The sequence below is a fragment of the Triplophysa rosa genome, linkage group LG16 (genome assembly GCF_024868665.1).
Source record: "Triplophysa rosa linkage group LG16, Trosa_1v2, whole genome shotgun sequence".
In the NCBI taxonomy this organism is placed as follows: domain Eukaryota; kingdom Metazoa; phylum Chordata; class Actinopteri; order Cypriniformes; family Nemacheilidae; genus Triplophysa; species Triplophysa rosa.
The window spans coordinates 13,999,190-14,023,819 of record NC_079905.1 but is presented as its reverse complement, the minus strand read 5'-3'; the positions used below and the strand labels follow the sequence as shown (position 1 = coordinate 14,023,819).

The 24,630-nt window shown below is 37.3% G+C and overlaps 3 protein-coding genes across 4 annotated transcripts; 2 read left to right on the top strand and 1 right to left on the bottom strand.

Moving 5' to 3' along the window:
- Positions 1–740: 740 nt before the first annotated feature.
- Positions 741–12,193, bottom strand: nt5c1aa (5'-nucleotidase, cytosolic IAa). 2 transcript variants are annotated; one of them, XM_057355664.1, is made up of 7 exons: positions 11,835–12,193; positions 9,927–9,971; positions 6,191–6,358; positions 5,654–5,783; positions 4,264–4,386; positions 2,979–3,163; positions 741–2,076 (listed from the first exon to the last, which is right to left on the bottom strand). In XM_057355664.1, exons 1-7 carry the CDS (start codon positions 11,970–11,972, stop codon positions 1,720–1,722), a joined length of 1,146 nt encoding a protein of 381 aa, XP_057211647.1. In that variant the 5' UTR covers positions 11,973–12,193; the 3' UTR covers positions 741–1,719. The 2 variants fall into 2 exon arrangements, with proteins under 2 accessions (XP_057211647.1, XP_057211649.1); XM_057355666.1 differs by lacking the exon at positions 9,927–9,971.
- Positions 12,194–13,267: 1,074 nt separating this feature from the next.
- Positions 13,268–18,780, top strand: stk3 (serine/threonine kinase 3 (STE20 homolog, yeast)). Its single transcript, XM_057354606.1, has 11 exons — positions 13,268–13,451; positions 13,821–13,901; positions 13,981–14,109; positions 14,221–14,335; positions 14,413–14,577; positions 14,669–14,836; positions 14,955–15,092; positions 15,240–15,365; positions 16,765–16,966; positions 17,044–17,213; positions 17,297–18,780. Exons 1-11 carry the CDS (start codon positions 13,429–13,431, stop codon positions 17,453–17,455), a joined length of 1,476 nt encoding a protein of 491 aa, XP_057210589.1. The 5' UTR covers positions 13,268–13,428; the 3' UTR covers positions 17,456–18,780.
- A 1,509-nt stretch (positions 18,781–20,289) lies between these two features.
- On the top strand, positions 20,290–24,502 carry rida (reactive intermediate imine deaminase A homolog). Its single transcript, XM_057354848.1, has 6 exons — positions 20,290–20,481; positions 21,762–21,867; positions 21,972–22,026; positions 22,104–22,172; positions 23,902–23,957; positions 24,031–24,502. Exons 1-6 carry the CDS (start codon positions 20,417–20,419, stop codon positions 24,088–24,090), a joined length of 411 nt encoding a protein of 136 aa, XP_057210831.1. The 5' UTR covers positions 20,290–20,416; the 3' UTR covers positions 24,091–24,502.
- The last annotated feature ends 128 nt before the right edge of the window (positions 24,503–24,630 follow it).

The window sequence follows — 24,630 nt, the reverse complement described above, 5'->3', positions numbered from 1 at the left end:
TGAGTGACTAAGTAGTATTAATTGACAATAATCAATTATATGAATTACTGAACAGAAATATCAGGAGATATCTGCATTTTATTCCTGTAACGTTAGCTGCTTCTATTTTGAATGGTTACGCATGACGTTACGTTCCTCGTGTAGTTCAAGTCTGAAAATTCCTAGTTTACGAGTTGTCATTTTTAGGTGTACGAGCACGCCTTCAGGGGCTTGCCTGTTTTCGGAAATAATCGTTCAGCTGTATATGTCTTTTATCAATTTCATCAAAATAAAGACTCTTCCAAGATACGAAGTATGCAGTACTACTCTATAGGTGCTCAAGATCAATATGAGATTGGGAGAAACTGCATGAGTTACCTCCACTTTAAAAACGCATTCAGTTGCTTCATTATCCTGTCCATCAAAATGTACAAAGCAAAAACACTATTGACCCACTCCCTCTTCCTTCACAGCTTCATATTACCCAGAAAACAAATGTTCTCTGTAAATTAACTGACTTATTGACTTAAGGCACAGAAATCATTCAGTCTTCTGCAATTAATGTAGATTTAACAAAATGATATTATATATATATAAACTATATCTAAATTGTAAATTGACTAAGCTAGAAATGATTCACCACATATGTTTTTTATATAAAGGACCAGTGGATTAGCCTGTGAGTCAATGGCTCAGATGGCCAATCCACTACATAAATTGAGGAACCAAAAGAAATCACTGCATTACAATATTTTTCTTTCCAAAAATATATATTATATGCAGATGATAACAGAAAAGTACAGGTAACAGATACAAATATATCATTCACAGGTGAAAATAAATCATTGAAAAGAAATGGCTTGAAATTCCATCATATCTTCATATTTTAAATCGTTGCTGTCCTTCTGAAACATGTCTATGTCCAAACAGAAAAAAAACACTGCACTTTTAAAATGATTACATACTGTGTTGTCAAAACTTTCTAATATGTTTTGGTGAGATATTTGCAAAACCCAGTGACAAACATAAAGTGTGACTAATGATTTATGGCAAAAAATGTGATACGAGGTTTCAGAAGCACAGCAGCGAAGTGTAAAATATTGAGTAAAATGGCTTTTTTGCAATGTTGCACATATACAGACTACCATTCCATCCGTCATATACGACTAATTGCATTACATCACATTAGATAACATATACACATGCTGTAGCTTTGCTCACACAACACAATATACAGCAATAAACAAGAACACAATCGCAGTCTATTGCTGAATTATACAATGTGGTTAAAGCCCACACTGTGTAAACAAATGATACACAATTTCAGAGTATCCTTTTCATTTTTAAAACTTTCTGTATTCATAACCCACCAAAGAAAACCCATCAAGGCTTACAACAGCAGCACACATTCAGATTTTTCAATACAGTACGACCTTCATGTGTATTGACGCTGACACGCACCCAGATAATGATAAAACTGACCTTTCATTACAGTAAAGCGCTTTAGCAGAAGAACATCTGCTATTTTTATTACAGTAATATGTACAGACGAATGGTGCTTTAAGCTTTCCAATAGTACAGCACTGAGTTAAATCTTCAGTTCCAATGACGTTGTGTGTGGCCTTGCATTAGCCACCTGGAAATAAGGCCAAGAGAGATCATTGATAGAGCTGACACGTTCCAATGTGTGCATCATTAACTTACAAAGCACCCCTGCATCTATATTTTCCCCTGTCCTTGCTATTTTCCTGCATTGGTGCTTTTCTTATGAGGGTACTTTTGTGCAATCCCATAGGGCACGTGAGCGGCAAAGGCACCCATCTCTCTGGCACCTTCCACGTGAAACATCTGGTCATCAAAGAAAATGTGGGGGCGGATTTTTTCTAGCATGGGGCCTTTGGGAGCCCCTGCCAGGAACAGAGCCTCGTCTATTTCCAGTCCCCAGGCACGGAGAGTCTTTAAGGCACGGATGCCTGAGCTGGCTGCGCTGCGGGCCGTCACGAGGTAGGTGCGGATGGGACAGTCTAGGCGGTGGCCTTTTGCATAGAATTTCTTTTGAAGCTTTCCGAGCACCTCCAGGAAACCCTTCAGTGGGCCCTGTAAAGTAGAGACGTATGTTATATGGATGTTTCTGCTGTTGTCTTAAGGCCAGCTAGATTTACTTTTACCTCTGCTAATTTAAAGTTGAGGTGTGTATTTTCTGTGCATATCTCTGTAGCATCAGCAAATGGAATTGCAAAATCTAAATTCTTTTTTTTTCAAACATTACCCCAGGCAAAACTCATTGTCATTGGTTGAACCCAGTATTTTATCAGGAAAATCAACCTACAGTAGAAACGGTTTTTGCTTGTCTCCAAATATTATGCTAAATAGAAAATAATATGAAAAAGTATGGTGTTTTTTTCAGTGCAATCTATTTGTTTCAATAATATTTTTTCTTTAATATTTCAGATTGTTAGGGCTTTTTTGCCCTAATTTTTTTTGCATTTAATATAATATTATTATTATTATGTTTTTCTATTCTCATTAATTTCCTATGGAAATGTAAAGCACTTTTTTAAAGCACCATTTAGCCTTTTCGAGTCCCATTTAGTCATATCCATTATTGATTTTTAGTTCATGTAGCAAGTGCCACAAAAGTCCCCAAGTTTCATACGTAAAAAGTAAAAAAACTAAGTCCAGGTAAAGCAATAATAAATATGAGTTTGTCACATGAAAAATGTGTTATTAACCAACCAGCTACATTTGAATGATTAAAAAACAGCAAGAAAATAAAATTCAAATGTATTCAAATTAAAAGTTATTAAAATAAGCAGTATACTCTGCTCTCAAACGCTGGGGGCATGACTTCAAAATTAAAGAAAAGAAAATTTTCTGTGAAAAGTGACTGAAGACCGGAGAGTTAAAAAATGTACACACGTCACCTTTAACATGTTTGTGTACTGTATCCTATTTCAGCTATTGGTACATATTCAGTCATGCAAAAAAAAAATTCATACATGATCTAACAACGTGTTTTCATTTTCCCTCTCATGCTCGAAGAACTTGTCCAGACCATGAGCTTTGAAAATGCGCTCCGACTCATCAGAAAAGAGAACGGCATCGCCATCAAACGCCACTCTCAGCTGTGTTTCAGACACTTCTACCTCTTTCTCTGGCATAAACATGGTGGCTGCGGCAATTCCTGTGACAAAACACAAAGACAAAGTTAAACCTCAACAGCCTAAAGGATAAAGCACAGTCAACAGTATGGCATTAAATGGTTATTTAAAGACATTAGTGGCCACTGCCAAGCAAATAGGTCATTGTTACATAATCAGTCGAGATATAGGTTACTCACAGGATAATGTGATGAATACTTGCTAATTTTTTATTTTAAGTGATATTACCAAATAAAACTTGGCAAAAATTCTTTTTTAAAACTGGTATTGGTATATTCCATATTTTCCATATATTCCGTATTTTTTAAATATATAATCAATTTGTCAGTATGATGAATGTTTTACTGACTAAACAAAGGAACAAGCTTATAAGTTCACATGACAAATCTAATCATGACAATAATTTTTTGGAGACACTTTGAATTTAAGACACTGTAATTGAATTTGGCACTTTAAAGAAATAGATCAAAATTTTGACATAAATTTATTTACCCTGATGGATTTCTTTGGCTTTTATGGCTTTCTTCTGGGCCATAAAGTGGATTTAAAAAAATGTTTTTGTTTTGTTTTTGTTTACAATGGGAGTGGACTGTGACCGCCATCAAAAGAGCATCAAAAGAACACAACATAATTATTAAATAATTCCATGGGACTTGTTCTGTATATTCCAAGTGTCCCGAAGGCATGGGTTTGCTAAAAGACCAAATAAAATACAATTGTAGAGTTACGTAGAGTTTTACAGCTTTTGTGTTCCTTTGAAGCTTGAAGAGGCAGTCACCATCCACTCCATTTGTAAACAAAAATGAACAAAAATCAGAATACATCTTCAGGGCCCGTTTGTACTTAATTATTTATACAAAGTAAATGTATAAAACACAATTTACACGAATTCTGCATCACATGTAAAAGCAGTAACATCCTATACATATTATATTTATGAGAAGTCTTTCGTGAGCAATCTTAAACCTGAACACTTCAAGTTATTCATTTCTGTTACACCTGCAAAAAAAATGAAGTGATGCTACTAGTGATGTAGAAATGACAGACTTCACCTTGAATAAATTCATACATATTCAAATGAGCTACAAAATCGCATGTTATCTCACGTTTATTGTGTCCTAACCTTCAGCAAGGGCTTCCTGAACCTTCTCAGCATCAGCAGACAGATATAAGTTTGTATGCCACGCTTTCAGGTACCCGATGGGACTGCTGCCTCCTGTCATGCAGAACCGCTCGATGAATAGATCTGAGGACGAGAGAAGAATATTAACTAGTCAAGACAACACTGGTTTGTTTCTGTGGTATTTCTGTTTACATTAGTGTTATATGCAATCCAAATCAGTTTGGTTCACATTCTCTTCAAGATCGATTCAACTGTTGCATTTGTTGCATTTTGACTTGTTTCAATTTTGACTTGTTTCAATTCTGACTTGTTTCAGTTCTGACTTGTTTCAATAACTGAGATATCTTAGTGTTCACTGTTTGCCGTCACGGTTCAGCCGAGGGAAAGGTTAGATTGGTGGGAATGTTGCGCCTCTTTTAGCCTCGGACACATTAGTGCATGAGTAGTGCCAGCTTAACAAGACATCATCAGCTGGTGTAGTTTACATGACAGTGTCAAGTTTGGCCAAGAGGGAACAAGATGTGGATCGTACACACATGGAGAGATATAAAGTGAGAAAACATGGATGAAGGGGAGAGAAAATGTAGAAGTGACTACAGTATGCGTTACAGCATTACTTGATACTGACTGGACTTTTTCTGAGGATTCAGGGTATTGAGTTCATCAAAGAACAACACGACATGTTCCCTAGTGAGATGAGCAGTGGGTCATGGGGACTTTTTCCAAGATGCTTGATATTACAGATAAAACGTTCTTTTATATAATCTGATTGGCTATGATTCGGTTCACAACCAAACAGTCTTATTCATATTTTTCTTTGCATTATTTTAGATATTTAAGACTCTACATTCACATTCATATTAGTTTACAAACGTATTTTGAGGTTCAGATCACAAAGTTCTAAATGGTTCCAATGGAAACGCTAGTCCATATCTGCATATTTGTTATTTTGTCCATAGAGAGGCCAAAGGATGGACCGATGTTTGTTTTTTCAATTTAGCCACCGAAACGATCAAAACCAGTCCAGCTGTGGCGCTGCAGGGAAGCGAGCAGGAAGTGGCTGGTTAACGACACAAAGGTTAGAGGTGTCACATGCATCTCTGTGGGAAGATATGATTGGCCAGCTGGAGATTTAAACACAGGTCAGAACAACAAGAACCTTCTGCGTTGTTTTGTGTCCTCAGAATTACTGATTCTTATTTTCCATTCCATGCAAAGCCATCAACTGGTCATCAATAATTGACTGTAACAAAAAGGTTTTCATGCTGTTTTTTCCATCGGGTATTGCCAGCTTTGGTCGTTTCATATATTCAAATTTTGATGTAGAGAGTGTGCATGTTTGTGGATAGTAAGAATCCAGACTATGAGGAGGGTGAGTAAAGATACTTACTGTGGTAGTTAATGGTGTTGATGAGTCTCACTCCTACATGGGCATGGTTGTAAGTTACCAGCACAATGTCAAAAAGTTCCTCGCTGTCTGGGTAGAGTTCCCGCAGTCTGGCATTCACTGTCTCCAGTGCCTGAGACAAGACACAATTAAGTTTTCCCCGTTTTTCTTATAAATTCGTTTTTTCCTGTAATTTTACGTTTTTTTACCGTAGTTCAAAAATACATGGAAAATCAGTGTAAAAACTGTAAAAGTTTTTTGGAATTATATGTGGAATATCTGTAAAAACAATTACTGAAAAATTCTGTAAAAAAATTTTTACAGTGTATTTTATATCTGATTTAATATTAAATTGTTTTGCAAAAAATGTCATTTGTAAATAGAATTGTCATGTGCTGCTTGTTATAGTGTGATCTATCAACTACCAAATATAAAATTGAGAACAGCATTTCCAAAGATATTTACATTTCTCAAAAAAAGAACTCAATAACTCAATTTGATTAAACATTGTATCGGCAGATATGTAGGCTACATCATTACCTTAACAAAGGGGAATGCTGGACCGGGAGCAAAGGGCTCATTCTCATGTTCCACCTGATACCTGAGATATTCCTCCACTCCTTTCTGTTCAAACACCTTCTGTTCTGTCTCTGTGAGGAATAGAACCCGTGATGACACAGCTATGGTGACTGCGTTCTCTGGTTTGGGCTAAACAGGGATATAATGAAAGAACTCTGAGACATTCATCGAACATTTGTAGCATTAGCCTGTAAGCGGTAGCTGAATTATATATGGGTGAAAACGTGTGCATCTGTTTTGGACTTTCGAAAACATCTCTGTTTAAAATGGACTGTTTTAAACAGTCATTTTTTCATATTCCTAATAAACCTAATACATAAAATAAGATCAATTTTCTCAGATGGAAATCAAGTAAGGTAATCTGCATCAAGTTCCATCCTGTTAAGCATTCTATTAATAGGTTAGTAATGAAATGTAAGTTTAATCATTTATTGACCCTCGAGTTGTTCCAAATTTGCATAAATGTCTTTGTTTTGATGAACACAGTGAAAGATATTTGGAAGAATGCTTGTAGGAACAGTATGAAAAATGACAATGGTAGTCAAAAGTGTCCCAGAACTGTTTGCTGAACATTCTTCAAAATGTCTTCTTTTGTGTTCAACAGAACAAAAATTTATAAAGCAATTTTTCCTAATATGGTAGTCAATGGTGACCTGTTTGGTTACAAACATTTTATAGCCTATATCAAGTATTTATACATAACCATCACAAACCACCGAGAATGATCCAGTAATCTGAATGAATGAATTAATATATAACTAAAATAGATTTCTATCTAACATCTTCCATGAGTGATTGTGTAACATTCAGTGGAAGCCATTGGTGGAGGTATCAGATGGTGTTGTAGTTAGTGATGTGATTCCCAGCAGCACAGCATAAACACATGTCCAGTCATACATGCAGTTAGTCACATGGCCCACAAATCAGCTGACTGCTCAGCATGTCACAGGAAACCACCAGGAAGAGAGAAGCTTGTTAATTTTGGAAAGGGGCTACCGTATGACGCAGCTAGACTGCTGTGCGTGCCGCACAACACACCCTGAACCCAGAGACTACCCTCCAACCAGAGGCATGTACTGGGGTTATGGGAAAAGAACAAGTCTGTGCAAATTGATCTGTGATGAGTTGAAAGCCTTTTTCCCTAAAGAACAGGAGAAGGATGTGTCATTCAGATGAGACACTTCGGTCACTCATGCTGGGAGATCCTCAGCGGTTTGAGGAAGAGAGTTGCATGTGATTTTGTTGGGTATGTGGTGACTGTGGATATCAGACATTAGTGGGCAATGAGGGTGGATGAGTGGCCACTACATGGTAATTGCAGAGAGAATGGGCTCTAGGAATAATTGGAGGGGGATTTAATAGTTCAGCACAATGTTAGATGGGTACATTTAGTCTAAAAGCCCTTTACAGACTGGAACAAGCAAGCATTGACTTTCTTTTTACGATCTGACTCATATTGTTAAAGCCTACTTACCAAATGTGTTTTACTTTGCATTTATATTTACAGACATTATATGCTTTCTGACATAATACTGTACAAGACAGTACTAAAAGAACATTAAATAAGACAAAAAAAGAGTTAACGTTTAGAAAAAGCACATTCACTTATACACCTTCACCATATATGCAAAGAATTAGAGTGAAATTAGCAGATAATGTAATTAATGTGATCATATGTTTATGAAGGTCATTTGAAGTACAAAAATATTCAAACATCGCTCTGTTATTACATTAGTGGTCACTCAAAGGAATCACAATTTATTAAAAATACTGCAAAAAACATTAAAACTTGAAGGCATATTTTCTTGCTTTCAGTTAAACACTATGACATACAAACAATATGAAATATAAACACGCTGATACAGGACTCAACATAATTTTTTTTCTGATGGCTTACAGCATGTCCACACCGGACACAAAACGACAAAAGACAATAACGCGTCCAGTGTAGACACAGTGTTGATTTATCATGTCCTGCCAATATTTGCATCAACCAAGCAACAAAAATGTAAGTTTTTGGTTTTAGACATATTTTTAGACGTTTACATTTAGAAGTAAACACTGTAAAAAATTTAGATTTTACAGAATTTTATTGTTATTTTTTACAGATTTTTCACGTATAATGTCCAAAAAAAACTGTAATTTTTCTCAATTTTACTTAAAGGGGTCATATGACATGCCTAAAACAAATATTATCATTTGTTTGAGATGTAATGCAATGTGTATACATCATTTAAGATTAAAAAACGCTGTATTTTCCACATACCGTGCATGTTTGTATCTCCTCTTTGCCCCGCCTCTCTGAAACGCGCAGATCTTTTACAAAGTTCATCGCTCTGAAAAGCGAGGTGTGCTATGATTGGCCAGTTCACCAGTGCGTTGTGATTGGTCGAATACTGCAAGCGTGTGACGGAAATGTAACGCCTCTTACCATATTTGGAACATCAGGTTCCAAAGCAATTGTACTGACATGTACGCCCACCTTACTTGTGTATACATTTGGGCGGTCTTAGTCAAATCAGACCACCAACTGATGTAGATTTGTGGGGGTGTGGTTACACGAGGCGTTTCAGGCAGGTCTGGGTGAGCATTCGCTTTCAGATAGAATGCATCTTTTGTTCCCACACTTTCATTTTTGCAATTTTACGTGTCTAATACATGCATGGGCAACTTATAACACACCAAAGACAAACAGAGAAACACGTGTTCGCGCCATATGACCACTTTAACAGATTTTTCATGTATTTTTTGAGATACGGCCAAAAAACATCAAATTACAGAAAAAGACTGAAAATTTATAAGAAATTATATTTTAATAATAATTATAATTTTACGGGGAAAATTTTTCTTTTTTTCACGGTATATTTCTGGCGCACCAGCTGTCAGAAAATTCCTGTTTTTTTCCGGGATTTTTTGGCAGTGTATACATTTTTATTATACAAGTTAGTTGTTCCTTTAATCTAAATGGTTAGGTGTCAGTGCAATATTTGTTAGTGGGTCACTGCACTGGGACGTTTTGTTGTTTGTATCACTACTAACATTATAAAGAGGTCTTATTTTGCCTATTTTCAAAGTTTTTATTAATTTTTTAATGTGCTAAGCAATAGATGTTTATGTTTCCAGTTTCAAAAAAACGCTTTATATTTCACCTGTTTTCTACCAAAATCCGTTTACAGAAGTCGTGTACATTTTGGGATTTGGGATTTAACTAACAGAGGAAGAAGCTTATTGTAGTCCCCGAGCCGTTCATTGTAGTCCTTAAAAGGTGATTTATTTTACAAAGAATATCTCCCTTTGATGTCAACTTTAAGCATTGTAACTTTGCAGAAGTTTTTGATGTTAAAAGTTGCGACGTGTTAAAGTAAAAAAAAAGTGAAGTCCCATGAGCCACCCCTTTAACATCTTTATTGTTGTTGAGCCCCGAACACATGTAGCTATATATACCATCTAAACCCAAATGAATATTTAATTATTTAAATTGTTAATTCAGTTATTTATTTATTTATTTATTTATTTATTTGTAAGTACCATTGAACTGTTGTGTGCATTAACCTATTTGTTGTTTGTATGATTCCATATTGTGGGCCAAGAGGTCATGCGTTTAGTACAGAGCCAAGCAGAACAGGATGTCAATGAGACGACAGAGAATGAGGTCTGCTTGACCCTTGACACCATTTCAAAACTTACAAATACTTACAAAGAATATGCCTCCCTCCACCTTCCTGGCCCGTCTCACTGGTCCCTTTATAAAATAACATTTCATATCAAGCTTCATTTCACAGGTAGAGATTTGTCAGTTATGTAATACATATCAATATACATTCACATTCTGTGTCTTTCATAAATATTCATTGGTTGTAAAATGCACTTTTTGATACAATTAGAAACATGGGGGAGAAATGAGTACTGAAGTATGCTGGAGTGGATATTCTGACAGAGGGGCTTAGCTCTCCTGTGGTAGTGTGTTATATAAACCCAGCGCTTGAAAAAGCTCCCCAAATGCTTGCTCAGTAATATGTGGAGTTATTAATGGTTCAGGCTCAATGCTCTTGATATAGAGCCACTGTGATTACACTGAGTTGGCTTAGCTACAGTTATGAGCACCACGGGGGGTCCAGGATAGCCTGAAACCAGCAACAGCTAGTCTGAGAAATATTATGGTACATACACTAAATAGACAACTTGTTTTATATCAAAGGAAACACAAACTTTTGGTGTGGGTATCAGGAACCGTTCACCCAAAATGAAAATTCTGTCTTTATTCTTTATTCTGTCTTTATAAAAATAAATCTATACAGATTTGGAACAACTCAAGGCTGGGTAAATGGTGACAGAAGTTGTACTTTTGGGTGAACTGTCCCTTTAACTGTTCCTGTTGCTCAATTTGTAGAGCATTGCAATGCAAAAGTCTACAGTATACCCCGAATTAAAGCACCTGCCAAATACATAAATGTAGCTGCAATATGACTCTGAGATAAAATAGAGATATATAGAGATATCAAGGAAAAAGTTCAAATAATGTCTACATGACTTGGCCAATGTGAATGAATTGTGAATAAAATAAGAAGTCTGAAAACAAAAACAAAACAAAAGTGTCATAGAAGACAAATAGGCCATTTTAAAGGCGTGGGGACTTTCTATACTTATTTATAATTACATTAGTGTTGTGTATGGAGGGGGAAGATGAGAGGTTTGTGTTTATTGATGTTAATAGGGTGCTGTCTAGGACAAACAGTGCAGGTATTGAGGGAATGGGAGAATATCAGAGGATAACAAAGAGCAGGTTATTAATAGAGCTGGAAAAGGCCAGTGACGCTTTAGAGTAAGTATAGAACCACAGGCTATGAGAGGGGAATTATCCAGAAGTATTAACCAGCAGCCTGTTGACCCCAGTTTCAGTGACAGACGCTGAGTTTAAACTTGACTCAAGTGTTTTGTTTTGTTTTGTTTTGTTTTGTTTTGTTTTGCTTTGCTGGGCCATCCAGGAGATCTGTAATATCATATATGACAAAAAGGTGCCATTTCCAGCAATGTCACATTTCTGTTTGCCAATGCATTTGACAGATGGCATTTCGATATCCTTATGAGGGTGTTAGCGCTCTCTAAATATGCAGTGGATGACTTAAAAAGACCTGCACCTGCTGGACCTCATGGCATTATCTCCTTACATTGAGTACTGTTACCTAATAGTACTGTCCCGTCCACCAACCCCCCCCCCCAGAAATCTGTTCTGTTTCTCATTTACAAACACTGACACCACAGCACGGCAACATGAGATGGAAGGCTGTCATGTAATTACACTTAAAAGACATGCTGTTGTAAGTGTGCGTATGAAATAATGTTATTCAGACAAACTGCAGCTGGACGAAAGTGAGTGGAAATGTGGTAAATGGCCTCATGAGAGATGCAATGATGTTACCCACTGAAGGCTAACAATGGTAAAGATGGCCTTAGAAACACGTGTGCTATGTAAACATTTCACACACAAAATAAGAGCCAAGTGTGACCTCACCGGGACGCGACAGGGAAATCACATCACAGTGAATGTGAGTAAGCATATATACGCTCGGGGAACGGGGAAAATAAAGACAAATGAGTGACTTACGGTTTTAGGCTTCTTTGTATTTTCATGGATATCCTTGCTGTCCTCCCAGGATGCTTTGCTCTCACCGTTAGAGGCTGACGGGCAGGTGTTGGGTATAGGGTCTGGCCCCTTCATGACCTGAATAGGGTCAAGACTCATTCTCCCAAACTCTGTTCATTAATGGCACACGGATCCAGTACTGTGTCACGCTGTGCAGTTCCCTCTGTTCACATACACACACACTCACACGTTTTTTTCTGTCTGTGTCCCTCAACTTTAGGCAGCAGTGTATTCACAGTGTTGTTAGTATCCAATAGCTCTGCTGATGGTAGAGCTCCTGTGTGTCTAATAGAAGTGCTGTGCAGCACTGACGTTCTGCCTGCAATCTGCTGCTGTGACGCGTGCATGTATCAGATCCCCTCTCTCTCTCTCCCTCCCCTTTCATCCCTCGCTCATGTACTCGCTCTCCACCTACCTTTCCCTCTATTTCATGCTGTCAGCTGTCAGCATTCTCTCTGCTTTATTTTTTATAGTGCTTTGACAGGACAAATGTTTATTTGTTTGTATTGCCAAAGCAAATGCTGCTTAGCCATAGCTATAAAAACATAGAGATTTGAGCAAAGCATGCAATATGACTTAAATGCAATAACATGGGGCGAACACAGAACATGCAAAAGTGGTTGCCTGTCATGGACATACCTACATAACAAACATTCTACTACTATGTGCCTGTAATTGGGCAAAACAACCCATGACCTAATAACCCATTGCTAGGCAGCACTCAGACTCCATGTTGAACCTTCCCATGGATTGGTTGGTTAGTGTCAGCGCTGATGTGCATGACAGATCACCTGTTCTTACCACTGTTAATAGAGTTTGAAATATTATTAATATTTAGGTATATTGGAGAGGTTAATTAAAACAAAGATACTGACAATACATTATTTTAGTATGTTAAATAAAATGTTATTATTTTAAGATTATAATATCATATCATATCATATCATAAACCAAATCATATAATATAATATGATATGATATGATTAAGAAAATATTCAACTTCATAAATCATTTATTTATAAGACCTGAAGTTAACTTCCAGTCTCTGTTTTAATTGTATTAAATTACATTAAAAATACTCAACAGTTATTGATTCTTTGCGGAGGTCTACCGGACCTTAAGTTTGGGCCAAATAACGTTTGTTTGTTTGTGTTGTTGCTGCTGCTGAAACTGTCTATAAACACAACATTTAACGCAATAATATCAGTTTCAGTACCTTAAAAATATTTACTTGTGGATACCATATGTCTTTGTTGAAGAAAATATGCTTATTTTGTCCTATTATTACAATTCTTGAAATTGACAAATAAAGCGATTATTGCAAGTAGTCCAACTTCTGCTGACTTTTATTTTGTAGTTTGATTGGTCGTGGAAAATTACACACGTCCGCTCGCTTCACATCGCTGTTGGTAGCGGCACGGAAAGGCAGATAGCGTCGCTTCCTGAAAGTCCAAACAAATCATGCGTTATTGCTGTTTTGTATAAAATTTTGAGACAGTTTGAGACAGTTATTTGAAATTGTTCATAAAAATACGAGACAGTTTGCATATCAAGAATGGATCAGCCGATGCCCAAAAAGTAAGTGCAATAACCAGCTTGGCTAACAGTTATCATCCTGGCTAATATTTACAGGCCTCGCCAACAAAACTAAAACAGCGGAGAACACGAAACAAACTTTTTATAGAGTAAACACTAAACATAGATACAATTGGTCACTTTTTGACATTGGGGGGGTGTGTGTGTGTGTGTCAAAAACTTACTCCGTAGATTTGATGGTTGATATCATATACACAGTTGCTATGTGTGTGTAACGTATACATAAGAGGAATTAACGCAGTCTGACGTTGCTATTTAACGGTACTTTTTTTCGTGAATATACGAAGTTGAAACGCTGTACTAGTGTCATTTTATACAATAAATAATGTACAATTGTGTTGTTCTCGACAGTAAACTGAAGAAACTCAGTGAAGACAGTCTTACCAAGCAGCCAGAGGAAGTATTTGATGTTCTTGAGAAGCTTGGAGAAGGGTAATCGCTTTATAATCGCCCTAAATGTATGTGTAACAAGACACGTGATTTGAATACTAAACATATATTTTTGATTCAGATCATATGGCAGTGTGTTCAAAGCCATTCATAAGGAATCAGGTCAGGTGGTGGCCATCAAGCAGGTTCCTGTCGAATCAGACCTGCAGGAGATTATCAAAGAGATCTCCATAATGCAGCAATGTGACAGGTAAGACCCAATTATACTATTTTATTCATTCGTATAGGCATGATATGCTAAAATGAGATCTATTTGTGTGTAATATCCAACATGGTGAATATTATTTTCTTGTATACTTAGTCCATATGTGGTGAAGTACTATGGCAGCTATTTCAAGAACACAGACCTGTGGATTGTGATGGAATACTGTGGTGCTGGATCCGTGTCTGATATCATCAGGCTGCGAAATAAAACAGTAAGTGATCCAACAATACAAGAAAAAAATAAAACACTTGTTTTTAGCACATATTTGAAAATCCTTCTCTGCATTAGCTTACTGAGGATGAGATCGCTACAGTCCTGAAGTCCACCTTGAAAGGTCTTGAGTATCTCCATTTCATGAGGAAAATCCACAGAGACATCAAAGCGGGGAATATTTTACTCAACACAGAGGGACATGCAAAACTGGCTGATTTCGGAGTGGCTGGACAGCTTACAGTAAGCACTTAATTGCTTTATGGATAGTATATGTAGTATATTGCCAGAGTTAATTGTTAACACAATGTTTGTTTTTTAATGACCATAACAGGACACAATGGCTAAGAGAAACACAGTAATTGGAACACCCTTCTGGATGGCCCCTGAAGTTATTCAGGAGATTGGATACAACTGTGTGGCAGATATCTGGTCTCTTGGTATCACATCTATAGAAATGGCTGAAGGAAAGCCTCCTTATGCAGACATTCATCCAATGAGGGTGAGAAAAACACAATTATATGTTTTTTACAAAATATTTTATACTCCATCGTCATTTTGACAGGAAATAGGATGGTTATGATGTCTCTTACTATGTTACCTTTTTGTATTCATATCAGGCTATTTTTATGATCCCGACAAACCCTCCACCCACTTTCCGGAAACCAGAGCTGTGGAGTGACGAATTCACAGATTTTGTGAAGAAATGTTTGGTGAAGAACCCAGAGCAGAGAGCAACAGCCACTCAACTGCTCCAGGTGTGGATCTAAAGAACATCTGAAATAATTTCTGCTTGGCTACTCTTGCAGTTACCTAAGAAGAAGGGATCACATTCACTTTATTAGTCGTATTCATAGTTGTTTGTTGCTCTTTCCATTTCAAATATAATTACGTCTGTTTTGCAGCATCCTTTCATAACTAATGCTAAGCCAGTAACCATTCTACGAGACCTGATCACAGAAGCTATGGAGATGAAGGCAAAGAGACAACAAGAGCAGCAGAGAGAGCTCGAGGAGGAGGATGAGAACTCGGTGGGAATTCTTTTTATTAGTATATATACACTACTATTTGTCTGTTTTAGGATGAACACAGCGTTTTTGTTAGGGCTGGGGACGATGTATCGCTATTCACACTAATTAGAATTGATTATGAATCGCAAAGACTTCGATTCTGTGTTTTATGCACAGTTCTTCTGTGAACTACGGCTCTTTGATCAGTAGGAAGACTGCTCGATCTAAAATCACTACGAGATTGAGTCGTTTATAACGTGCATTTGAAAAAGCAACACTCGTCAAACATCATCATTATAAATATACTTTATTATCGTGAAAATGTCTGAAAAGGTTTGAAGAACAGCAATAGAATATGACCATTGGCATTTCCTGGAACTAAGTGTATAAATCGTTCTTCTTCTGTGTCCCATATTTGGAGTTTGTGTGCGAGAGCGCCCTATGGCTTTCGGATGTGGCGGCATTTAACCGTAAAGGGCTCTATGTATGCATGACTTCTGCATTTCACAGGAAGAACCCTAGGTAGTTTCCGGTTTGGTGAGACTTAAAACAGAGAGAAATGGAAAATGAGAAAATAGTTAAATTTAGCAGATGCTGAGAAAAATAATATAATTCCCTAATATTTAAACATAAATATGAAACTAAATAGGCTACCTTTTCTTCAACCCTGGCCGACGAACGCACCGGTGTCTTTTGATGGATTTTTACCCCCCATGATTATTAATATAGTCACGTCGTTGCCAATCGCCCGCTTGCGATGTGGCCAGGACCCGCGTGCGCTGCGGGCCGCACGGGCACTACCAGTCTGTAGTTACGCCACTGGAAAAAGGTATCAGTCTTATGCTAAGGCCAAATTCATTAACATTAGTTGCAGTGAAATGTACATTTTCATGTTTTAAGTTAAATTATTATTTTTAATTGGCATTAGGCCTACTTAATATATGTTTAATGAACGAATATGAATTTACAAAGAACAACCGCTCTGAACAAGTTAGATAATAAACTCATTATTGTTAATCATTTAATATTACATTGGTATTTTAAACCTAATGTTAACGAATTCCGTGGCTCACCAGTTTTTAAAACATTTTAATATGGTGATCATGTGAGCCCAGCCGAGCATAACACTCGCGATCCGGCCAGCCGCAGGTGTGTAAAACTTAAAATATATAACTAGCTTGCGATCTGAGTGAACAAAGATTTAGGAACACGTACAAATAATTTTTTTATATTTTCAGTATATTATAAAATCATTACAGATGAAGTGAAGAAGCATTAAATAAGATGAGACATTTCTAATAATGTCTTCTGTAGTGGTCACTTTTTTTTTATTGCGGATCGAACATTCGTGCACATCCCTACACGATATATCGTCCCAGTCCTAGTTTTTGTTTTAGCTGACGTGGTCTGTGTTGTACAGGAAGAGGAAGTGGAAGTAGACTCCCACACTATGGTAAAGTCTGGCTCGGAGAGCGCCGGCACCATGAGAGCCACAGGAACCATGAGCGATGGGGCTCAGACCATGATCGAGCACGGCAGCACCATGCTGGAGTCAGATCTGGGCACCATGGTCATCAACAGCGATGATGAAGAAGAGGAGATAGATGTCGGGTCTATGAGAAGTGAGTGGTGGATTTTTTATCTTTTTGTTTCATTTTTATCCTAGGACTCGGAAGTGATGTTTTCTCCTCTGATATAGGAAATCCGACAGCTCAGCAAGCTGGACGTCCATCCTTCATGGACTACTTCGACAAGCAGGATTCCAACAAAGCACAAGAGAGTTACAATCACAACCAGCAGGATCCTTACGTGATTAAAACCGCTTTCCCTGATAACTGGAAAGTGCCACAAGATGGAGACTTTGATTTTGTAAGTGCATTGATGCCATTTTGTTTATTCTTGTACCATTTGTTTTGATCAGGTGAATCATTGTGGTTATATGTGTGATTTAGCTAAAAAACCTGGATTTCGAAGAGCTGCAGATGCGTCTCAGTGCCCTGGACCCCATGATGGAGCGTGAGATCGAAGAACTCCGACAGCGCTACACGGCCAAGAGGCAACCCATTCTCGACGCCATGGATGCAAAGAAACGTCGGCAGCAGAATTTTTAACTGATTAACAGAAGATGCTTACAAGCTGGCTGGCCAGATCTTAAGTCCCACCCTGTGTTCATTCTTTGCACCGACGCATATTATTCTGCACTCCCGTTGTTTCTACATTCTGAGAAGGTCCCAGTGGGTATCAGAATAGTGACGGAAAGTTATTTTTGTTTAACATAGAATTCAGACGTTACATTTGACAACATTGAGCAGAATATCTCTCATCCCTCTTTTATTATAAAGTTTTGGCTTTTTTCTTCTCTTCTCTTCTACTTCCAAAAACGAATTCCGCCATCTGTTATACTTTCGTAATACTGTATATTAAACCATGCTGAAAATAACTGAACGTTTATTTGGCACAATTCATAAAACTGCTGGTTGGACTGATAGTCAATTTTAGGTGTGAATGGATTACTAAACCAAAGACAATCGTATTTCGAAAATGCCTTAGAACGCTTGTTAACCCTCTTTTTAAAGCCACCAAATTTAGGATTCTGATGTTGTGGGACCATGTTACAGTATAGATGAGGTTGAGTCTAGTATTATCTTTACTGATGATAATTTGGAGAGAACAAAAAGAGACCGTTACTGCAGCTCTCGTTCATTTATTTTTCCTTAAACATAAAGATTGAAAACATCTGTCCACAGCTTTGTACATATGCATGGCCTGTTTATGCTGAATGTCACATTTTCTGTTTAGTTTTTTTTTCATGTTTGTTCCCCTGTATTCCCTTTACTGCCACTGGGTCCTTACAAGGCAGATATTTGTGTGAAGTTACTTTTTTCTGTGCCCCTTTTAAAAGTTCTTCACCTCAGGGGTTGCTTGGCTATAAACAGTCTCCCTTCTGGTCTTTTAAAAAAATCGAGTCATTTCAATGCTGAACATCATATCTCATGGTAATGGGACCGTTTCATGCATACCTACCGAAAGCAATACTTTAAAGACACGGTAATATAGTTCTATCAATTTTGCGTATGGCCTCGTGAGTTTTTCCACGAGAAGGATAAGTTGTTTTAAATAGACTCTCACAATGTTCATGGCCTGTTTGTGAACTTTCTGCTGGCTGGCTGTCTAAATCTGAGTTGGCTTGATGTATAGCCACTTAATGGTTGCATTGTTTTTGTACAAGAGCTTAATGATGAGATAGTTAAGGATGTTTGAAATGCCTTACACGTCCTGCGGCGGTGAGTTATAGGCTACGAGTTCCATACTCTGACATTTTTATTGAACACTCTAATTTATTGTGCATTATTCATATTGTACTGTTATTTTGTCGTTTTTGAATAAAGGTCTGTTACTTGTCATCTTACGCCTCGTCTGGTTTTAGTTAATATACTCACAGATTAAATACGTTACTGGCTAATATCGCTTGGTGAGTCGCAGCGGATAATGTGACGTTAAAGTACCGCGAAAGCGAATCAAAAGCAGCGCTGTCGAATCGCAATCACGGTACTATGATGTCGTGCAGTTCGCCTCATGGTAAAACACGAATTACCGTAATGTTCCTGTTACAAACAGCTCACAACTTCAGCATGAAAGGCCGAAATGTTTTGTTGCTATTTTTTTTGTTCATGTGCCTGATTTGAAACATTTGACCAGAACATCCCTTACGAAAATTTACCATGGTTTTACTACAGTTAAAACCAAAAAAACATGGTTACTTTAGTAAAACGATGGTTACTGTAGTAAAACTATGGTTTTGCCCAGAGTAATCAATGCACCAAAAAAACATGGTTACTACACTTGTACCACAAAAAAAACATGGTTAATTTTCGTAAGGGATTGCGGAAAAATAAAATATAGCAAATGACTTGTGTATAAAAGCAAATTAAAGGTAAAGTGTCTCTATAAGCAGACAAGGGCGTGTTTACCATTTTGGGGGCCCTAAGCAAAGTCAAGACCTGAGGCCCCCCACACATTGCCTAACATTTTTGTTTGCATTGCACAGCAGTATAGAGTACATGGAAATTAATGAGACATATACATACAAATATGAAAAAATGTCAAATAAACTGGATTTATTTTACGTTGACCACATAACAGCACAAAATTCTCTAGTTTGTTATAAGAATAAACCTTCTTGGTTTTGGGATCAAAAAGTGTCCTTTGTTCTATTCAGAATAATACATATATAATTATTTTATAATACATATTACAATAATAAATGCTTTTAGCTACAGTATAAGAAAGTAAAAGGTGCAAGATTCTTCTTTCCATGCTTCTTTTCATAGCATTGTTTTGCTATATTCGTAAAATTGGTATTTGATTTATTTTATTTTGCTTTCTTTCGTTTCTGAGCACCGCTTTGATACGTGCGCTTCATTGCGTATATCTGAGTGTCTCAATCAAGCGTCAAATGATTTACCGCTTGTAGCCACTAGGGGGCCCCCAAGCTTGCGAGGTCCTACGCATTTGCGTGGTTTGCGTGGTGGTTAAATTAAGAACGCCACTGTACGCAGATAGTTATGGTAGAAGGCGTCGTAGATATAAATAACTAGATGCCGAATTAGAAGCTGTTTCTATGGGCCGTAGGTCGTCCGCCATATTGAAACGGTGCGAGCCGGTCCGTTAACATTCAAAATCAAGTGTGTATGATTATGAAAACATATTTTTTGTGTAAACTCAAACATTATATCTGCTACACTAACATATGACAACAACGAAAGGTTATCCCATTTTCGAGAATTTAAATCCCCGTGGTTTTAACAGCCATAGCTGCGCAGCGCAGTGTCGGTGCGTTCTAGTCAACTGTGAGTGACGTAAGTGGACCCTTCCAAAATGGATGACACGTCTACGTACCTGGAGCGCTTGAATGCGGCATCTAGTTATTTATCTATGGAAAGCGTAAAACGCCTAGTAGATGTGCTATAAACTTACTTTCCCTCTGTGCTCAGCTCTGCTCGAAGCGTGCGCTGGATTGTTGCGATTTGCTTGCTTTTGGTAACGTTAGAGATTTGAGTTTTATATGAGAGATGTCTGCGATTATCAGAAAGATCATTCACACAGCAGCTGCTCCAGGTGCGATCGGACCCTACAGGTGAGCGAGTCTGCACGCTGTCAAGCGATGTTTGTGAACGTCAGGTGCACACGTGATATGCTGTAGCATATTAAGGACATATGGAAAGATATGATCTTTGCATAAAGGCCGACCAGTCCCGTTAAATGTATTTAACAACTCGACATGAGACATGATGTGGGTTTAACAATTCAGTGAATGTTTGTTCTGGGCGTGTCGTCGTTTAGCACAGTGGTAGTGAGATTAGAAACTTTGATTTGTTCCCTTCTCTTGTAAGTTACTTGAACGCGATGACTTCTATTCAAAGAAAGATCCCTTATACACCCAAAGCCCCTATCAGACAGGGCATATACAGGTAGGATTGTTCTCAGTCGACTTCGTTAGAACTGAGGAGCTTTGGTACATTTTAAAATGTAAAATTGTGATTTATTTCACAATCTGATGCAGGTATAGTTAAAGGGATAGTTCACCCAAAAATTAAAATTCTGTCATCATTTACTCACGCTCTTGTCATTTCAAACCTGTATGACTTTCTTTCTTCTGCAGAACACAAAATAAGATATTTTGAAGAATGTTGGTAACTGAACAAGGGCGGTTCCCATTCACTTCTATTGTAAAGACACAAAACCAGTGCAAGTCAATCAACATTCTTCAAAATATCTTCTTTTGTGTTCACATAAAATCATTTACGTCCTATTTAAGGGCTTGTTTTTATAATATATGATATATTTTGTTGGGACTCATGTGGTTACATCAGGGGGAGTTTATGTTTCAGCCAATAGCCAATTTGAGGTCTGAATTACATTGCCTTGACCAGAGTTCAACAGTCACTTTTGGTCAAGTGCTTGCGATAAGCTTCAATACAATTTAGTATGAGCTAAATACATTTTTTACTGTTGTGTTGGCACACTTTGCCACTTATAAATGATTGCAGATTACATAACTATTTGTGAACTGATCCTGAATCAGACATATATTAACAAGGTCTTGGTCTTGTGAAATTTGGACTTAGTGTCATGACTGTAACCAAGACCATGAAAAGATTTAATACCCAAAAACTGTAATCTGTCTAAAGCAAGGCTTAAAGTGATAGTACCTGTAGTGTACTGATTCTTCCAGCAGATGGCAGGGTAGGGCAAATATGGCGAGATTTTGAAACATCTCTACTTCTCCCCTAAATATCCACATTTACATTAAAGGGAATGATTTTCAAATCTTGTACTATCCCCCAATTGTTCCAATCCTCCACAGTCTAGGGTTAAAATATACGTAAACATAACTCCTGTTGTTATTCCATTCAGCCAGGCTGTGGTGGTGGATCGCACAATGTATATCTCAGGACAGCTGGGCATGGATGTAGCATCAGGGCAGCTGGTGACAGGAGGGGTACAGGCCCAGACCAAACAGGTGAGACAAACAAGTAACAAACAAGCACCGTGCCCTTTATATGAATGTTTTGTCTTTTCGCCCTTTCCAGTGCGGGTTTCATGTTTTTTTTAATAATTTTAAAGGCACTTATTAACATGGGGGAGATTCTAAAAGCTGCAGGATGTGGATATGAAAATGGTATGTCATCTTTTCACTTTCTTTTGTGCTTTTGAAAGGTTTGTGTCATAACATTTATAAAGTCTCTTCTTTTTCAGTTGTGAAGACAACGGTTCTGCTGGCAGACATGAATGACTTCAATAGTGTCAATGATGTTTACAAGCAGTGTGAGTAAAGACTGTAAAAATCATGTGATTGGATCTAGTATGTAGTATTTAGTTTTCAGTTTAGCCTCATGGTGACATAATTCACCACAGGTGTTACATTTTCTTTATAGATAAGCTCTTGGTAATAGAAAGTTTGACATGATTTACATAGTTATGATAATACATTTTGGCCTTTGCAATTCAGTCTGGCTCAGAAATAACTCCGGTTGGTATATATTTATATATTTTAAATGGACAAACCTATGCATTTCCTTCTTGTAGAGCACTTTTGGATAATGCAAATGTTACACAATGGTGCTTCTATGGAGCACTGGGTATTTCCTCTTTACTACAATGCAGAAGGGTAATCCTACACTGATCTGCATGTAAATAGATACAGTACAGTTCTGTGAAACGATAAGACTCCTCTCCTGGCAGACAGCCCATCATCACTGCCTCCTACCACACACGGCTTTCAATGATGTGACATACAAACCTAGAGTAAGAATTAAAAGGATCATGTATTCTGTAATGCTGTATGAATAATGTAAAGCCATGTGGGCATAACAGGCTGTTTTGCCTCTATGTTTGTAAAGTTGACTTTTAATGTCTGATCAGACAAACTCGCTCTATTGGTTGAGCCGATGTTGTTATGGCAGACTGGTCAGGATGCTCAAACAAACAGAGACATGTTCTGACAGAGGCTTGTTTGTACTTTCCATGGAAATCAACCTACTAATGGATTACATTTACACAGGGACAGGAATTATAGGAATAGGAATTTGAAGGATGAGTAAATGACAGATTTTGATTGGAGGTTAACTTTTCTGTTAGGATATGAATCTCACAACATGCATGTTTCTTTCTCAGCTTCCCTTTGCAGAGAATAGGTGGTATATTCACTACATTTGCAGATTAAATTTGTAAACGTAACTAACAAAAAAAATCAATACAGCAGCTGAATATTAAAGGGGTCATATGACACGGCTAAAACAAATATTATTGTTTGTTTTAGATGTAATGCAATGTGTATACACGATTTAAGGTTCAAAAATGCTGTATTTTCCACATACCGTGCATGTTTGTATCTCCTCTTTGCCCCGCCTCTCTGAAACGCACAATTTTTTACAAAGCTCATCGTTCTGAAAAGCAAGGTGTGCTATGATTGGCCAGTTCACCAGTGCGTAGTGATTGGTCAAATACTGCAAGCGTGTGACGGAAATGTAACGCCTCTTACCATATTGGGAACATCAGGTTCCAAAGCAATTGTACTGACAGGTACGCCCACCTTACTTGTGTATACATTTGGGCGGTCTTAGTCAAATCATACCACCAACTGATGTAGATTTGTGGGGGTGTGGTTACACGAGGCGTTTCAGGCAGGTCTGGGTGAGCATTCGCTTTTAGATAGAATGCATCTTTTGTTCCCACACTTTCATTTGTGCAATTTTACTGCGAAGTTATAAGTCAGACCATTATATTAAGTAAGATTTGTGAATTATAATATCTTAACCACTCAAACACTTTCATTTTTGCAATTTTACGTATCTAATACATGCATGGGCAACTTATAACACACCAAAGACACAGAAAAACACGTATTCGCGCCATATGACCCCTTTAATACCTGAATGTATATTATACTTTGTATCAGGTAAATAAATCTGGTTATAAAGCGAGTTGATATAAAATACTTTTCAGTATTAACATCTATGTTCACTTTCTCCATCCGTTACTATATTTTTTCTAGTTTTTAGCCGCAATTTCCCAGCCAGAGCTGCCTATCAAGTAGCCGCCCTGCCCCGAGTAAGTACAAAGTAAAGATTTTTTTAGATCATTGAAACAAACTAATTATTAAAATGGACTGTATCTTTTACAGAGTGGACTTGTTGAGATTGAAGCAGTCGCTGTGTTGGGACCCATCACTGATTCCTCCTGACTATCTGACCACAGCATACAGCACAAACTGTAAATATAGCTTAATGGAGACAAACCATAAAACAAATTAGAACAGAAACTACACCTAAAAGCTCTTACTACGTGTTTGTGCTTGAATACAAGCAGGAATCAAGAATAAAAAGGTGTAATATTCCAGTGGTCTTATAAATATGACATAGATATCATCCTAGATAACAAAGTGAATTTAATGTTTAGCTGTCATAGTCATGCAATCTAGAATATCACCATTTCTGAATTTGAACTTCAATTTGAATTTTAATCTCTTACAAATACAACTTTATCACATCAGACTTAACCACACCAAAAACATTTCATAATTTTCAGTTCAGTTCTATCGACTGTCATGTTTGTTACAAGAAAGTTTTAACATTCTACAAGTAAACAAAATAAAGGCCTGTTTTCCATATGAGTCTTTCCTTTCAATATAAAGGTCAGAGATTTCAGTAATCACAGAAATTTGTTACATCATATAATAACATACATCGATCAGTTTATATACACTGTTTGGCTTCTTGCATTT

Coding starts and splice junctions, on each gene's coding strand:
- nt5c1aa (XM_057355664.1), bottom strand. CDS start 11,972: ATGAGTCTTGACCCTATTCAGGTCATGAAGGGGCCAGACCCTATACCC. Junction 9,972..11,834: donor ATACAAAGAAGCCTAAAACC/GTAAGTCACTCA, acceptor TATTTTATAAAG/GGACCAGTGAGACGGGCCAG. Junction 6,359..9,926: donor TGGAGGGAGGCATATTCTTT/GTAAGTATTTGT, acceptor ATCCCTGTTTAG/CCCAAACCAGAGAACGCAGT.
- stk3 (XM_057354606.1), top strand. CDS start 13,429: ATGGATCAGCCGATGCCCAAAAA. Junction 14,110..14,220: donor ATAATGCAGCAATGTGACAG/GTAAGACCCAAT, acceptor TTGTATACTTAG/TCCATATGTGGTGAAGTACT. Junction 16,967..17,043: donor AGATGTCGGGTCTATGAGAA/GTGAGTGGTGGA, acceptor CCTCTGATATAG/GAAATCCGACAGCTCAGCAA.
- rida (XM_057354848.1), top strand. CDS start 20,417: ATGTCTGCGATTATCAGAAAGATCATTCACACAGCAGCTGCTCCAGGT. Junction 20,482..21,761: donor GGTGCGATCGGACCCTACAG/GTGAGCGAGTCT, acceptor TATTCCATTCAG/CCAGGCTGTGGTGGTGGATC. Junction 21,868..21,971: donor TACAGGCCCAGACCAAACAG/GTGAGACAAACA, acceptor ATAATTTTAAAG/GCACTTATTAACATGGGGGA.